General features: G+C 42.5%; 1 protein-coding gene across 6 annotated transcripts in view; it reads left to right on the plus strand.

Annotated features, from left to right (window-relative positions):
- dock4b (dedicator of cytokinesis 4b) overlaps positions 1-14,670 on the plus strand; it is a 126,502-nt gene extending 111,832 nt beyond the window's left edge. For 2 of the 6 annotated variants that reach the window (XM_084346364.1, XM_084346366.1), the window contains 6 exons: positions 359-440; positions 1,596-1,705; positions 4,163-4,235; positions 7,501-7,617; positions 8,350-8,414; positions 11,408-14,670. In XM_084346364.1, the coding sequence (XP_084202490.1) occupies positions 359-440; positions 1,596-1,705; positions 4,163-4,235; positions 7,501-7,617; positions 8,350-8,414; positions 11,408-11,863 (903 nt within the window). In that variant the 3' untranslated portion in view covers positions 11,864-14,670. The remainder of the gene's footprint in view (positions 1-358; positions 441-1,595; positions 1,706-4,162; positions 4,236-7,500; positions 7,618-8,349; positions 8,415-11,407) is intronic. The other 4 variants (XM_084346365.1, XM_084346369.1, XM_084346367.1 and 1 more) reach the window with 3 other exon arrangements.
- Positions 14,671-15,286: the final 616 nt, after the last annotated feature.

The following is a 15,286-nucleotide window of genomic DNA, read 5'->3' on the forward strand; positions in this document are numbered from 1 at the left end:
CCAGAGGAACATAAGCCTAGTTACTTTCTTCTTCCCAGTTTTATACTTCTACATGTGATAGTTTCTTAGCCCCACAGTATTTTACTACTTTTGGAGCAAAAGAAAAGCAGAAGTGCAGTTCTGTGGAAGTTAAAGGTACCTTAGAGGCGTAGAGTTAAAAATATCTGACTTTGAAGCATCAGAAAAGACACCGTCTCCAAACACTCAGATTTTGCCTTTTTTATTACATCAGAAAAGGTTGTGAATTTCTCAATACTGTGTTATAAAGTTTTTATTTTTTATACAGAAGGTTATTAAAGTGCATGATGTTCTGGTTTGTGATCGTGATGTAGTTTTCTTGTTGTCATCCCTCCTACAGCCCAGTCCGTCTACCTCAAGCCTCAGCTCCAACCATTCTGCCTCGCCCAATGTCACCAGCTCAGCCCCCTCCAGTGCCAGAGGTGAGACAGCCACTCATTTCACAGTGCTATCCACTGTAGGCTCTAAGCTGATATTTCAATCTCGAGTGACTCACGCGGAGGAAGCAGACAGAGGTTCAGCTGGACAGACAGAACACGGGGACTTGCACCTTTGACCTCTCGGTGATGATGTTCTTTCAAACGACGACGGCGAGGTTAGCGAGGTTACACGACGGCTAGGGATACACGTAGGAGAGGGAGATGAGGTAAAAAAAAATAAAAGGAGGAGAAGGAACAATGCAGAGAGGCAGAAAAATAGAATACAAAATGAGCTGAGGTGAAAAATGAAATGTGCTGAGACGTGGAGACAAATGCGGTTGAGAATGCAAGACTGAGCGAGAGCAGGAGATGATTGCAGCTCTATGGAGTATCCCTCTTGGACCTCAACACAATCTCCCGTCCAGGCCCGGGCCGAGCCTCCTTTACGGTGGAGTGTGAATATCTAATGCCCCCTCCGTCTGCCCCTCTTATCTCGCCGTGCTCAAATGTGCAAACGTGTTCCTGCCTGATCCACATCATAAAAAGTAAGAATATATGAAGACGTTTATGAGAGCGTATACACTCCCCTTTGGCAGGCCGCTGGCAGCGGGCGGCGCCCTTATAAAAGTGGCCTCTGTCTACCCATAAAGCCTGGAGAGAATTATTGCGAGTGTGTTATCTGAATGAGAGCCAGCGATGGCTATCTCATGCTCATATGATAGCCCTCCAAGTGGTATCACATTCGCTAATGGATCGAGATCTACACAGTGGCTAACAGAGGATGAGGGGAAGTGCTGTGAAAATGGTGCAGGAGAGGATTTGCGTGTGTGTGTGTGTTACATATGTTTCTGTGTCAAGGTTTAGCATGTCTAGTGCGATTGTCCAGCTCTCTGAGGAGGTGAGGAGTGTGTGTGCTTGTGCGTGTGTGTGGGCAGGGGGCAGGCCATTTATCATGTTGTGGAGTCAGCGAGGCTGAAAGAATGGTGGAGAGGCTTGGAGGGAGAAAGAGAGATTGGCCTTTCCTGATTGCCAGTATTTGTGGGTAATAGTCTAACACCTTGCTGCGATTTGGTCCCTTATGTGTTGCCTACGCTCTCCTGTGTGTGTTTGTGAGCGTGTGTGCGTCACTGCTCTAATATCTCACACCGTCCTTTCCAGGTTCACCCCAGATGGCAGAGAAACACAAGCATTCCAGAGAAAATGCCTGTCTGTCTCCACGAGAGAGACCGGTCAGCGCCATCTTTCCCAACCCCCTGGACCCTGCACAGGTTAGCACACACACACACACACACACACACACACACACCTACATTGCCTACAGTGGACTCTCATTCTAAATTGACCAAGTGTGGACCTTTGTTTGTGGTCATTTTGAAAAAACCTGCAACGGTTAACACACACACACACACTCATACACACACTAAGGTATGGGTGATATAACCAGAATGAATGTCACAGTAAAGCCATTTATAGAATCTGGCTTTACCTTATGTTCACGCATAGACTTCATTTTAACTGTCAAGCCAATGCGACTCTGCAGCTTAATGTGATTGTAGGTCGCCCTTTTAAAGTTAAAACAAAAGGATGTTCGCAGGCAAAGAGAAAAGTGGGTGAAAAAATAGAAAGTTTTTGACCTTTTAGTGACCAAAGCATGGAGAGAATGTTTTTTGAAAGAGAACAAAAGAAGACAGTTAAGCCAGCAATAGAAGCACATATTTAAACCCTTTTCAAGAGACGTGATACTGAAAAAAATCTTCAAATTTGCCAACTAAAATGAACATGTTAATGTTCCGTCTCGCATCATGTAGCCTGTTAGCATTCCCAAATAATCCCAATAGACTTCCGAAGTGAGAGGAGCTATTTTGGTTGTGGTAAAAGTCCCATTCCTTTTCTCTAATTCCACAGCTTCCACATGCTTGATACTCTCCCAGTCGATTCATCAGCTAGAAAATATCTGGTATTTTGGTTAACAGTTAAATGTACACCACTGTGTACAAAGGCACTTAAAAGAAGTGAACCATGACTTCCAACTGGCAAGAAACATCCAATCACCAGCTTCGGTGGAAGCTAAAGATTGCAGTGTTAAGAAAGCTGTGAATACATATTGCAATCCTAATTGCAATTCATGACAGCTCTTCTTCTCCATAGCAACGGTGGCCAAGGCTCATTGTTTTTTGTTTTTTTTTAGAGCTGTTTGTCTCGCACATTGACTGTAGAAGGGTCTGAAAGTGAAGCCAGTGCTAAAGTTCCTTAAACCTGAATTATTTCTAAAGACGTGCAAGGGGTATAAGTCAGATTTTATGTAAGCATGTGAGAAAATGACCCTACTTCTCAGTTGATTTATTACCTCTGTAAATAGTTTCCTAATGAGATTATGGTCTCAATCGCTAGTTTTAAGTCCTCTTCAATACAGCATGATATTCCTTTTTATAAATGATGGTCCCATATAGATTAAATATATGATAAAGCAGAGTGTGCTTTACAGCATGGCTACCTTGTGATTGAGAAGTCGTTACTGCGGCACGTCCTCGGGATATCCTCCCCAGCTCAACCCTCTTGTCCGAATATGGTCACTTCTGGCTTCAAAAACACAAAGATGGCAACGGTCATAATTGCCAAATTCGAGGCTTCAAAGAAAACACTTCAGCTCCATCTTTGCAACTCCACACTGTGAGCAGATGGACATACCCACTACTTTTTACTTAGGATCAAAGAGAAACACTATTTCTTTCTCTCATTTGCGCTCTACCAGATGGTTGCATTCTTTTTCCTCACTCGACTCCACCTGTCTTGCAAGTGTTACAGATCAAGACTAAATACATATCTTCTCTGACATTGATTCTTACAGGCATGTTTGCCCAATACAGAAAACAAGGTCAACCTATGTATTGTACAACACATCTCAATGGACGACTTCTGTTCTCCCGCACAACGGCATGTTCCACATGTACCTGAGGAACGCAGTTTCTCAGAAGCAGCCGATACTGATATTTAATTAAAGTCAGACGGTCGAGCTCAGAAGAAAAAAAACAAAACATTCCAGTACAGCAGGCTAATGTTACAAGACCCAACAAGAACAACATGATATTGCAGTTTCCCCGTGTAGCTGAAGGGCAGCACGTAACGCAGTCACACACTCCATCCTCGGTGACAAAGCCACTGTAATAGAAAACTAATGTGTTTGTTTTTCACGGCGCTTTCATCTCTTACAGGCGGTGCTGATGCTAGTGGCACTGCTCACCCTGTTTCTGTTGACTGAAAAGAATCATTCAAGTCTACAGATTCTTATAATTATTTCCAATCGGGCAGCAGTGAAGGACTCGCTATTAGTCGCTAATGGAGTATTGATTATAAGTAACGTTGATCACTTGTAGAATTCACTGTAATTAGAGAAGCCAGGTCAGAAAAAAGCCATCTCGTTCTTATATTTTTAAAAGATGGAGGGAAGAGCGCTCACTCACTTCTACAAATATCACGCCGGACATAAAGGTCATCGCACGTTCAACACCCTTTCTCTCCGTCTGTGTCTGTTGCTCTGTTGCTCTGTCTGTCTGTTCTATTGAGTTTGTTAGCGATAGATTTCACACCTTGATATTTATTTTTGCCATCCAGTATTCAATTATTCCCCGGTGCGCTAAAGCTGGCATTTACCTGTGTCAAAGCACAGACACTGTTTCACGCTGCATGTTCTTGACAGGACTTTTTTTTTCTCCTTCTGTGTACAGAGAGCTCCTTCTCATCAGATAGGCGACGCCACTTTACCGAGGAGCGACCCCAACCTCTCGGCGCCAGACAAAGGTAAAAACATTACATCCAGTATGTTTTGTTGCATCCCTAACATCCTTCCTCGTAATAAACTCTCACCACAGGGAGTCCCCCCCTCCAGCAGTAATAATGCCAACATATTAAAACTCTTTTTATTATTCCAAGGTACGTGTTTAATATTATTTTTATTGCCTCGTGTGCTCCTCATTGTTATTTAAAAGAGCATTTATCCCCCAGCATTTGTCTGTTAACTTTAATTCCTGCAGAATTTCTGAACAAAAGCTCTCTTCAGTGGAGCAAAATAATCCCGCAGCAGCAACATCTTAGCTATTACTCTCGGCTGCTTACTGTCCAGACATCCTGTGTGTGTGTGTGTGTGTGTGTGTGTGTCAGTTTGACCACAGAGTGACTGGAGGCATCTGTTTTCATGCAGCTGCTTCAGGAAGCTCCCCGGGATGAATACACACACACACACGTCTCTGAACCAGACACACTGTCGAGATTAAAAGGTTTCATCTCCTCTTACCCTGAAAGAGTAATGAAATGGCAGCTACTATCCCTGTGACACTGATGGACGTGTGTGACATTCATATGCACGAACGCATAGCTAATAGTGAAGCCTCCTGGTTGTCATTTTGCTCAGTATAGTCAAGGGTAGATGCATCTTTCTTGCATTTTCTGGGAAAAAAATATTCCCATGAATTAAGAATGAAAGCTGATGATAAAGTGTAATTAACAAAAACTTAAAAGGGGCACTGTGTAGTTGTGGAGAAGAAATTGAAACTCAGAATTTTGATATTAACGATATTAATGAGGTAATAATGCTTTTTTCCCCCCATAACTGAATAAACAAGCTGTTCTCAGAGGAAAATAAGGTCACCAGAACACTGGTTGAAGCTAGAAAGGTGGCAGGGTCCGCCACATATAAACAAATTAAACAGTATGAAACTGTGTTGTCCTTTTAAGGTCAGTTTGTTTATTCAGTCATGAAAACAAAGAGACTTTGTTTATTTCTTTTGTTTAGGTAATGAAATGTCCTCCCTAAAACTACATAGTGCACCTTTAAAGTTTTACAGAATCTAACAGCCGGTATAAAATGAACAACTTTCTGAGAACTTTGTGGAACAATTAGGGAGCATAGCGGATGAAACACCTTAAAAATAAAGAGCGAGGAGTGTGGATGTGAAAGCTTTCTTGTGACGCCCACACAAACACGCACGCCTTCCCATGCGAGTCAAGTGTGCTCTGTAAATAATGCAGCGGTAGATAGATGAACTTCCACAATATGGTGACTTGACACCTTCACACGCACGACAATGACGAAAAGGTGCCAAGATTTGCGTGAAACCTGCGATGGTGTAAAAGTGTTGTTTGTCGCATCTTGTGCCGCAAACCTTAAATTAAAACTCTAGATACCAAATATAGTGTTGTTGAAATATGACTCCAGTCTGCTGTGAAATGAAAACAGCCTTTTGAAGCCTGTTTAGAAGATGTTGTCCAAAGGCATCAGGAGACCATGACTTTATAAACTGTGACCTGAGCAATCAACCAGACTGTGATTTCAATTATAGTGTCTGATTACATTCTATTTTTACAGAAATGTCTGCTCTTAAGTAGCTGGGAAGTACTTAATTAATCTCTCATTGGGGGCATTTAATAAAGTACTTTGTAGCTACTTCAAGTGCAGACATTTCTGTAGCTACTTAAGAGCTTAAAGTTTGATTGAATGTGACCTACAAACCCGAAGACTAAACAAGGACCAGCTGAGATTTCTACCAAAAGTTGTCAGTTAATTTAAGTGTATTTCTTATTTATAGTGTGATGCTGTTGGTAATATTTTTCTTATTTAATATTAGCCTGTTTTCACATTAAGTGTGGCATTGCACAGAACAATTATTTCCTCTCTTGACAAGAACAACACTAAAGCTGAATCAAAAGTAGCCTTAAAAACAAAAAATCATGATTAAGAACCAAATAATATTCAAATGTGGACCCATAGAAACATGAACTAATTTTGGTTTTAAGGGAATGTCAGTGACCTGCATGATATTGTACACTCCTAATTGGTAAAAAAAAAAAGAAATCTATCCTCCACCGCCCACAAGTATTTCTTCTGAGGTTTGTTTAGCTGCTTGACCTTATGTCATGTCTCTGCCAGTTATGTTGGCAAATGTTCCTGTTTCTCAGAAGGAACAAAGAAAAAACATTTATGGAGCACGATCAGATTCACTCCCACTGAAAAGGGCAAGAGAGACAGGAAAAGAGAAAAGTAACAACAGTGATGCATCAAAGATTGAGACAAGCCTCAGACTTAAAAAAAAAAACCACAATGATTAAAAATGCTCAACAAAAAATAGAGTCAGACTAGAGTTGGTTTACCTTAAGGGTCCCATATAGTAGATAATGAGGTCTTTTTATTCTAATATATACTGTGACAGCATCAAAACACTCAATCCAGCAAGAAATGTACACAGCCTGTATTAAGAAACTGTGACAACTATACAGTCACCGCCCTCAGCACCACCTTAGTCGCAAAAACACCAACAGAGGCGATGTGAAAACAAGGTGGGAGGAGCCTGCTCAGGCCTGAGAGAGCTGACCAATCACAGAGCAGACTAGGCTTTTCGTGAAGGCTAGAGACCGGCACTAAAACGGAGCTCTCAGACGGAGGCTTAATAGAGGTGCTGCAGCCGTGGACAATGAGAAAAAATTATGCGTTTTTTTTTTTTTAAGATTAAAGCAACATTTTCTAGTAAGCACCCAACATAAAAGTGTGAATGTGGCGCTCCATCTCCCCCATTCCATTGCATTCACATTACAACACAGCTAGCTAACATTAGCTAGTCAGCATTAGTATGTAGAACTCCACAAACTACCAAGACTATTGATCGCTGACAAAACAGATACCTTGTGATTCCAATGGCGTTATAATATTGGCTGACAAATGTTGGTAGAAACACATTTGAAGGGAAACCATACATTACAATCAACCGATCAATGTTAAAGGTCCACTGCGTAAGATTTAGTGGCATCTAGCTGATTCCGACCAACTGAATACCCCTCCTATCGCAGTCGCCCTCCAAAAGTGTAGAAGAACTAATAGTGGCCGCAAAAAATTCAATGTCTTTGTCTATTTTTGCCAGTAGATCTGCCAAAATCCTACACACTGGACCTTTATTTTGTTCCAAGTTTTCATATCATCCATCAGAAATGTCCATGATTCCACTGTGTTCTTCATGTTGTCTTGTGTTATCTCATAACCTGTTGAGTGACTTGTGATGTCTCTGTGTACTGTAAGTGAGAGCCACACCCAGTAGCTGGAGCCTTGACAGTGTCAAAGAGGGCGCTCCATCCTTCTCTGACTCTGTCGGCAAATTGCTAGCCCCTCCCGTACCTCCTAGGCCGCCGTACTCAGGTAAACAGGCCGATCGTGGTGAATTCCCTGACAGGAATGGTACTAATTTTCCACTCCGGCTATTGACACTTCCTCCTCCTCCTCCTCTTCCTCCTCCTACTGTGACATTTTTCCATCTGAGGCTCTCCAGCTGACTGTCGCCTGGCTTGCTGCTGCCTGATATCATCTACATACATGAGCCACATTTTACTAACTGGTTTGAAATGCTGATATTTCCTTGAGTGTGAAAATCTCAGCGGACTTTGAGGGCTGACATTGATCGCAAATGAAATTCCAGTCAATTCCTGGATTTTTTTCCTGTTTTTTTTTTTTTTTTTCCTTCCGGCCCTCCTGAGAAATGCACGTCATTACATCTCTACAACAGTTTTTTTCTTGTGTTCTTGTGTTTTACTTATTTACAGATTCAACAGACTTGACTTATTCCCCAGTGCTTCCTGATATATTGCACTGCCCAGCAGCGTAATAAGCAGATGGAGGTTTTTTCTTTCTCCTCTCCACTTTTTGTGCCCTCATTGCATAAAACAGCTGTCGGATGTAGAAACAGCTTAAGGCAGCCTAAAGGACCTGCAGAACATCGGCGCTTATTTGACTCATTGATGCTTTAAGCCACTGGCCCCCTCTCAGCTCTCTGTGTGTATGTTTGCATGACTCATGCTGTGTCATCACGGTGAATGGGAAAAAAAGTGTCCCCTAATTTGAATTTGCCCTCTTTTCTTCTCATCCGTTTGTCAGCAGGCTCTTCGGCTAAAAACATGAGGTCACAGTCCCCCGTCTCCGCCTCCAGATCGCCGCAAAAGGTTGGTTCTGTTTCTGTCACTTGCCTTTGTTTCTTTAGTTTCTCTTTCATTTTTCCCCGACACATCCCGACCTTGCTTAGCGACAGCCTCGGGGGCCTTTATCCTGCACTGCTACCATCTTACCGGCCGGCTCCAGGGTCTTTATCCTACTCTGTGTCAACCAGAGGCCTGGGAGCATTGTATTACTGTTCACTGAAGCTGCTAAGTGCTCCACTGCTGCTGATTTTCAAGTTTTTATGACACAGCTCTCCCCAACGAGGACCCAAAATGGGACTGGCTGGAGGGCATTCATTGTAGACGCCAACTGGTGTCTGTTGTGTTAGATTCAAGCTCCGTTAGGATGTCACCTGGACTGCTTGCCAAAAATATGCAAAACCAGATGGAGTTATTCGACTACACTACACATGGCTGTCAGTTTAAGGTCCCATATTGTAGAAAGCAAGATTTCCTGTCTTTTCTGTTTATAAAGCAGCATTTGTGATACTGTCAGAAACTGTGCCTTTAAACGAGCCATCAGGACTTCTGTAAAGTTGTCTGCTCAGGCCTGTGGAAGCCGACCAATCAGAGCAAACTGGGTTTTTCAGGTGCTGGGGCCTCAAAGAAAACAGGCACCCACTGGCAGAGGGTGAATAGAGGTGACCTAAACAAATCTTTTTTTTATCCCGTTTTGTATTTTGCCATGAATTACAAGTATCATATATCATATCTCCCGCAGGCAGCCCCATAATGGCCACAGGAGATTGCTGTTGACATGATCCTTTTAAATCTAAAATCCAAGATAAAAACATATAAGAGCATTCATTCTTTCAAGACCTTCAGCTTCTGCCTAATCACGTTATACAATGGTGATGACGCCATAACCTATTGTTATGTCATGTTATGGCATCAAAAACGAGCGGTGGCACCAAGGATTTGCCCTGAAAAGGCCGCAGGAAATCTGTTTACATGATCCTGTTTAAATCGATCTAAAATAAAAAAAACATAAATGCTAAAGCATTTATTATTTTCGGAAAACTGTAGTCTTCATGTTTCAAAGGGTTAAAACATCATTTTTCAACTCGACATTGTCTCGTTTAACACTTGCAGAAACTTAGAACTGAAACCTTGTCGGCTAGCTCACAAAACTGTCCGACTCTCCCCTTGCGTAGCTGCAGCTGTCAGTATGGTCAGTCGTGACTTTCACTGTTTTCTGACTTTTCTGTGCCAAGGTGACGGCCATGTTGGTTTACATCTTCACAACAAATTGCACCTTCTAAGTTGACACACATCATGTGTGTAATTCATGGCACAATTCAAAGTGGATTAAAAAAAAGAAACAGTTTCAAACAGTATGAGGAAAAAAAGAGATTTTTTTTTTAACATGAACATTTTAACATTAAAGCAAACAAACCTGTTCTAGCAGACACCCAACATAAAAGCAGGAACCAGAAAATGAGCATAATATGGCACATTTAATTTCAAAGACTGTTATGTTTTCATTTACGCCTGATTCTGTGAGACCTGAACTAAATGTTCCCATCTCTCAACTGAAATGTGTGAAAACATATTTCTGTAAATCTCCGACCTCAAGTGTTTTCATGTTTATCCACAGTTAAACTGATTACTCTCACTTTGTCTGCGAGCCCTCATTTATTGTTAATGAACCTCTCAGTAGATAATGGCAGACTGCAGAAGCATCAGAGGTCCAGGAAAGGTTAGCGAAGCGCAGGGCGAGCTCTTAATGAGGGTAAAAAACGTGTTTTGAAACTCCGGTGATCTGAAGCTCATCTCCTGCTAACTGTTCTTCGTCTTTGTGGGCTTGTCACGAGCAACAGTGCTAAGCTCCCAGCTTTGTTGTGGGTGCGACGTCTCCTTACATGTGACAGCTACCAAGAATGCGATTGTTTGTGCGTGTCAGCGTGGTCCGTGTGTGTGCGAGTAGGAGAGAGTGAGAGAACAACTCGGCGAACCAAAGTGTGAGTGACAGCCTGGCGCCCAGCGTGCTCCGTCAATCACATCCGCGCGTGCGGTTAGGCGTGTGCGCGCCGCCACGCTTGTGTGCGTGTCTGCGAGAGCGTGCCGCGTGCGGTGGAAGAAGCCTGGAGCGAAGTACCGAGCTGCCCATCACGGCGCAGCCAGACGCGGCTCCTCTGCGGACCTCCAGCAGGCCCCATTATCTGCCACATGAGTGCACACACGCCAAACACACATCAGTTAGTGCAGCCAGGGGCCCATTACCAGACCACAAACCCCAGGACAGTAGTGAACCTGCAGAAAACACATGGTGCCAGACTGACAGGGCTGCACTTACTCATCTCCAGAGGTAGAAATGATATTTACTGGTAGCCTCTCTCTGGAAACCGGGGCCAGGAGTATAAACTGCTTGTCAGCACTGTATTAAAAGCCGAATTTCATCACGCTCGCCCCAGATGTAGAAAGGTCTGTCCAGTCTTGCATGTCAAATGGATACCTCTCTTTCTGCGCGCCCTGTAGCATAAAACGATACAACCTTACTGATCAATTGTGTATACTTCACTAGATCCAATTAAATTTTAGCAGATATAACGGCAGCATGGTGTAATTGCTTAGAAAAACATTTTGTTGAGTGACCGGATTTTTTTTTTTTGAGTGGGGGAAGTGCAGCATATTGTGTTTTTTCATCTGGGTGCACAGGGCCGGTTGATAGAGTGGAAAAACCTGGCCCTCTCAATCTGCTCACAGGCTCTCCATTTCATTTCCTTTCTTAAAGTATTAATCATCGCTGTATGGCTGCGTCAGCACACATGTTGGAGAGAGCAGACTGGAGGATGCACACAATATGGTTGCGTGATCGTCATAAGTGGCTCACCATGTTTTAAACTCAAAATTGGCAAAGATAATGACATACTGTGTTAAGTTTTTTTTTATTTTTCAGTTGTTGTGAACCACTGATCCACACAGCTCAGATTTAGACTTGGATAAGACTAGAGTGAAGAAGAGTGTGTGATTTCCTGTCATTCTTTCTCTCCATCTAGACCACAGTGCCACCCTTCACCCCGTCACCCACCGAGTGCCAGTCCACCAGCCTGGTCTCCAACTCCCCCGTCCTCTCCGGCAGCTACAGCAGCGGCATCTCCTCCCTCAGCCGCTGCAGCGTGTCGGAAGCTTCGGGCACCGAGCTGCCTGCCGGCGACCACCTGCCCCACCCGCTCCCTCCCCCCACCACCTTACCGAACTCCGTCTCCAGCAGCTCGGACGAGCCAATCCGCAGAGAGAACAAGACCCCGCCCCCCTATAGCGTATACGAGAGGAACAACCCTCGCAGGCCCGTGCCGCTGCCCCACAGCCTCTCCATCCCCCCACAGACGGACCCCCCGGCCCTGCCGCCCAAGCCCCACCAGCTCCGCACGGGCAGCATGAAGCTGGAGGGAACCTCCGACCCTCGAGTCCCCAGACCGAGACCTCTGCCCAGGAAGGTGTCCCAGCTATAGGAGCTGGTTCGGGTCCAGGTCTGGAGCTTGAAGAAACACACTGGCGTATTTTGCACTTTTCTACTGGGCACTCACTTGTTTAGGTTTTTTTTTGTGATCTTCAGTTTGGCATTCCTGACCTACAGTCTAATAAAAGACACAGGCCTATAGATTAACAGGCAGTCAAAAAAAATAACTTAAGAAACTAAAGAAAGTTTCTTTTTGTATTTGCTAGAGGGCATTGCATCGACTTTGACTCGGTCATTCCGCACTTTTAGCTCTAGTACGTACAGTAGGTCACCAACGGTCAGTCGCAGCAGCATATGTTTACCAGAACAGTCTAGAAAAACACAGTTTTGATAGATGTAATAATCTGAAATATATGTATATTGGTATATATGAGAATTGTTTTTGCCTTAAGTATTGGAAACAGAGTCTTTTATCCGTGAGTCTTGCACGTTTTCTTTTTTTAAAACCAACTCTGTACATTTGTAAACTGTATGGCTATAAAGGTGCTAGAGGCCTCGAGTATGCATTTCAGTGAAGTGTAGTAGACAAGGTTGTGTTCCCATAGTCATATCCACACAAGCGATGGCACAAAAAACTAACAAAAATGTATAATGATCGAATGAAAAATGCTGTTGTACCTGCATTTTTAAAGTTTAGTGAAGGTAACTTCGGCACAGCAGTTCTGAGGCTTATTTTAACTTTATACAGTATGTAAATCAGAAAGCTAGAGAGGTTTTCAGTGGGGCGTTGCAACCTTAACAAACCACTCTACTGCCCTTCTCTCTCTAGAATTTCAAAACCAGCCTCTTACCTTTCACACTTAACCAAAAACTGCCCCGATTCACACTGAAATCATGAGCCAGGACCAAACACGCGGCCAAACGTTGGTGCAATTGCATGCTTAAAAGCTGGACTTTGACCATTGCCATTGATGTGAACATTTATGTGAACACACCCTCTCCCTCCTGCATGACAACAGATCTTTAGAGTGGGGGTTGCCAAGTATTGTGCCAAAGGAAAATGTACAATGTGCTGTAAAGACTTCTTTTGTTTTGGTTTTTTTTTAACCGGGACCTGGAATCAAGAAGCTTGGAAATGCTCAGCTGAAAAGACGTTTTTAAAGAAAGATTTTTTTTAAAGTGATTTTACCCAAAAGCTCCTAATTAAACTGTAATCTACTGATCAGACAAGCACAAACAAGATTTTATCAACCGTATTATGACCAGTACTGTTATCACGAACTCTCTATTTCACAATTCGATCAGAGTTTCGCTGTCGGCGCTCGAACCTAAAACACGCGAGGACTGGCGCTCTTTTAAAAGAATATTTACAAACTAATCATTGTCAAATATTTGTACAGTTGAGATTTACTTTGTGTTTGATTATAAAAGATGGACGCGAGTCGACTCGGTCCAACCGCAACGCGTCGCTGCAGTGAAGTAAGTGTTCTGTGGCAGAAAGGTTTCACATTGTTTTGTAAAATAAGAGATTTTGGCATCAAATATTCATCAATCTTAAAATTCCGTGCAACATTTCTCTGGGGACGGAGGGGGGAAATTAGCTTTAGTATTGTTTGTATGTTTCATTTTTGTATGGTTAATTTACTTTTTGATTTGTTGTGAATCTTTGAGATTAAATATTCACATTAATCAGTACTTGAGAAAACCTGTAAATTATATGATGAGATTAATGTAAGTATGCCAAATATAAAATTTGTGTATTACAATTAATGTAAATATTGTGTTTTTAACAAAATGTAGCTATAACAATTTACAGCTTTGAATGTAATGTTGAAGCAGCAAATTATTATTATAAATGTTCAAACTTTTATGGTTTTGTGAGTGTAGAAAAACTAAGGTCATGCATAATGACACACCTAACACATTTACAAGTTCAATAAACTGCCCTATGTAATACAAATAAACTGACTGACAGATTTCTACGTTATGAGAGCTTGGAGATACGTGAGGTGGGACAGAATTCGTCATCTTTTATGTTGTATTCGGGTTTCACGGCGGCAAAACACTCACCGAAGTCTGCAGAGATGCAAGTTCATTGGCCATAATGGTGGGAAGCCAGCTAGGGATCATGTAGTTGGTCAAAACAGCGTTGCAGCATTCTCCTAAACAACTGAAGTAGATGGGGACTCGTTTTAAAATGTAAAAACAAACATAACATGGCTCCATACAGCTTGTCCTAATAATCCAAGTCTCCGCAAGCCCCGAGATCCAAAAATGGATCTGAAAAGATGTTATTTACACCCTTTTTTAACCACAATCTAGCTAAAAGCGTTAGAGCTCACTCCATCTGAAGTAGGTGCACAAACTTCACCACGCGTCAAGGGTGTAAATAACTTCTTTTCAAATCAGTGTGGGATCTCGGGGCTTCTGCAGAAATATATTATGCCAGACCAGCTTTACAGAGACATTTTAGTCCCCATCTACTTCAGTTGTTCAGAGCATGCTTCAGCGCTGAAATTAATATTCACTTGACTTTCCATCAGCATGGGGGGGAGTCGATAATGACTGAATTGTCATTTGCCGCTGAACTTTAAAGTAAGAGAAAATTCTGGTGAGTCTATTTGGGGAGGACAGTGGTAGTGAATGCATGATTCAGGAATTGCGTCAGTGCCGTGAAAATGATTGCTTACGTACGTAGTCTTTGCTCTGAACATGGCAGGAATTCCACATGAGAGAAGGCTGCAACAAAGAGGAAAGTTTGTTTGAATGTTGTTCTTTTGTTTTTCATGCTAACGAGTGATTTTAAGTCCCTGCGTCTAGTATGGAGTGTATTTATTTTCAATAAACCCTTCAACAGTTCTGTTTAACTCACTATGAAATATTTGGGGCATGAAAACAACTAAATTGTTATAAAGCCTTTTGTGGCTCCAGAGGAAGCTGCATGTACTCTGATGATTTGCCTCCAGTGATGTCACTCAGTGGCTAAATTGCACTGTGGGTATTGTAGGCATCGGGTTTGAAAAGCAGTCCTCTTGTCCACCATCAAATTTCTGTAACAATGTTGGACTTGCCATGCACAAAATCGATACAGCAGAACCAGAGATATCGCCTTTTATAATCCATACATGCTACATACTTTACCCACAGTGCAACTTAAGTCACCGTGTGACATCACAGGAGGCACTTTATTAGATTACATGCAGCTTCCTCTGGAGCCACAAAAAGCTTTATACTACTTAAGACATACTTTAATGCATAAAATTGCTGGAGTTACCCTTTAAGACACAATGCACCCTCAAGAATTAACTTAAATGGCCTCTTCTTGGCTCACTTCCTACTATGAGTGGAGCAGGAAGTGATTTAAAAAAAAAAAAAAAAAGGATGAACAATTCTTGGCTGGAACCATGTGTGATGTAAATCTGTCACCACTTGAAAGCACAGCTGGTTAGCAAGATCGACTTTGTCCTCAAAATGT

This window comes from Pagrus pagrus, assembly GCF_965226575.1.
Source record: "Pagrus pagrus genome assembly, chromosome: 23".
Classification (NCBI taxonomy): Eukaryota; Metazoa; Chordata; class Actinopteri; order Spariformes; family Sparidae; genus Pagrus; species Pagrus pagrus.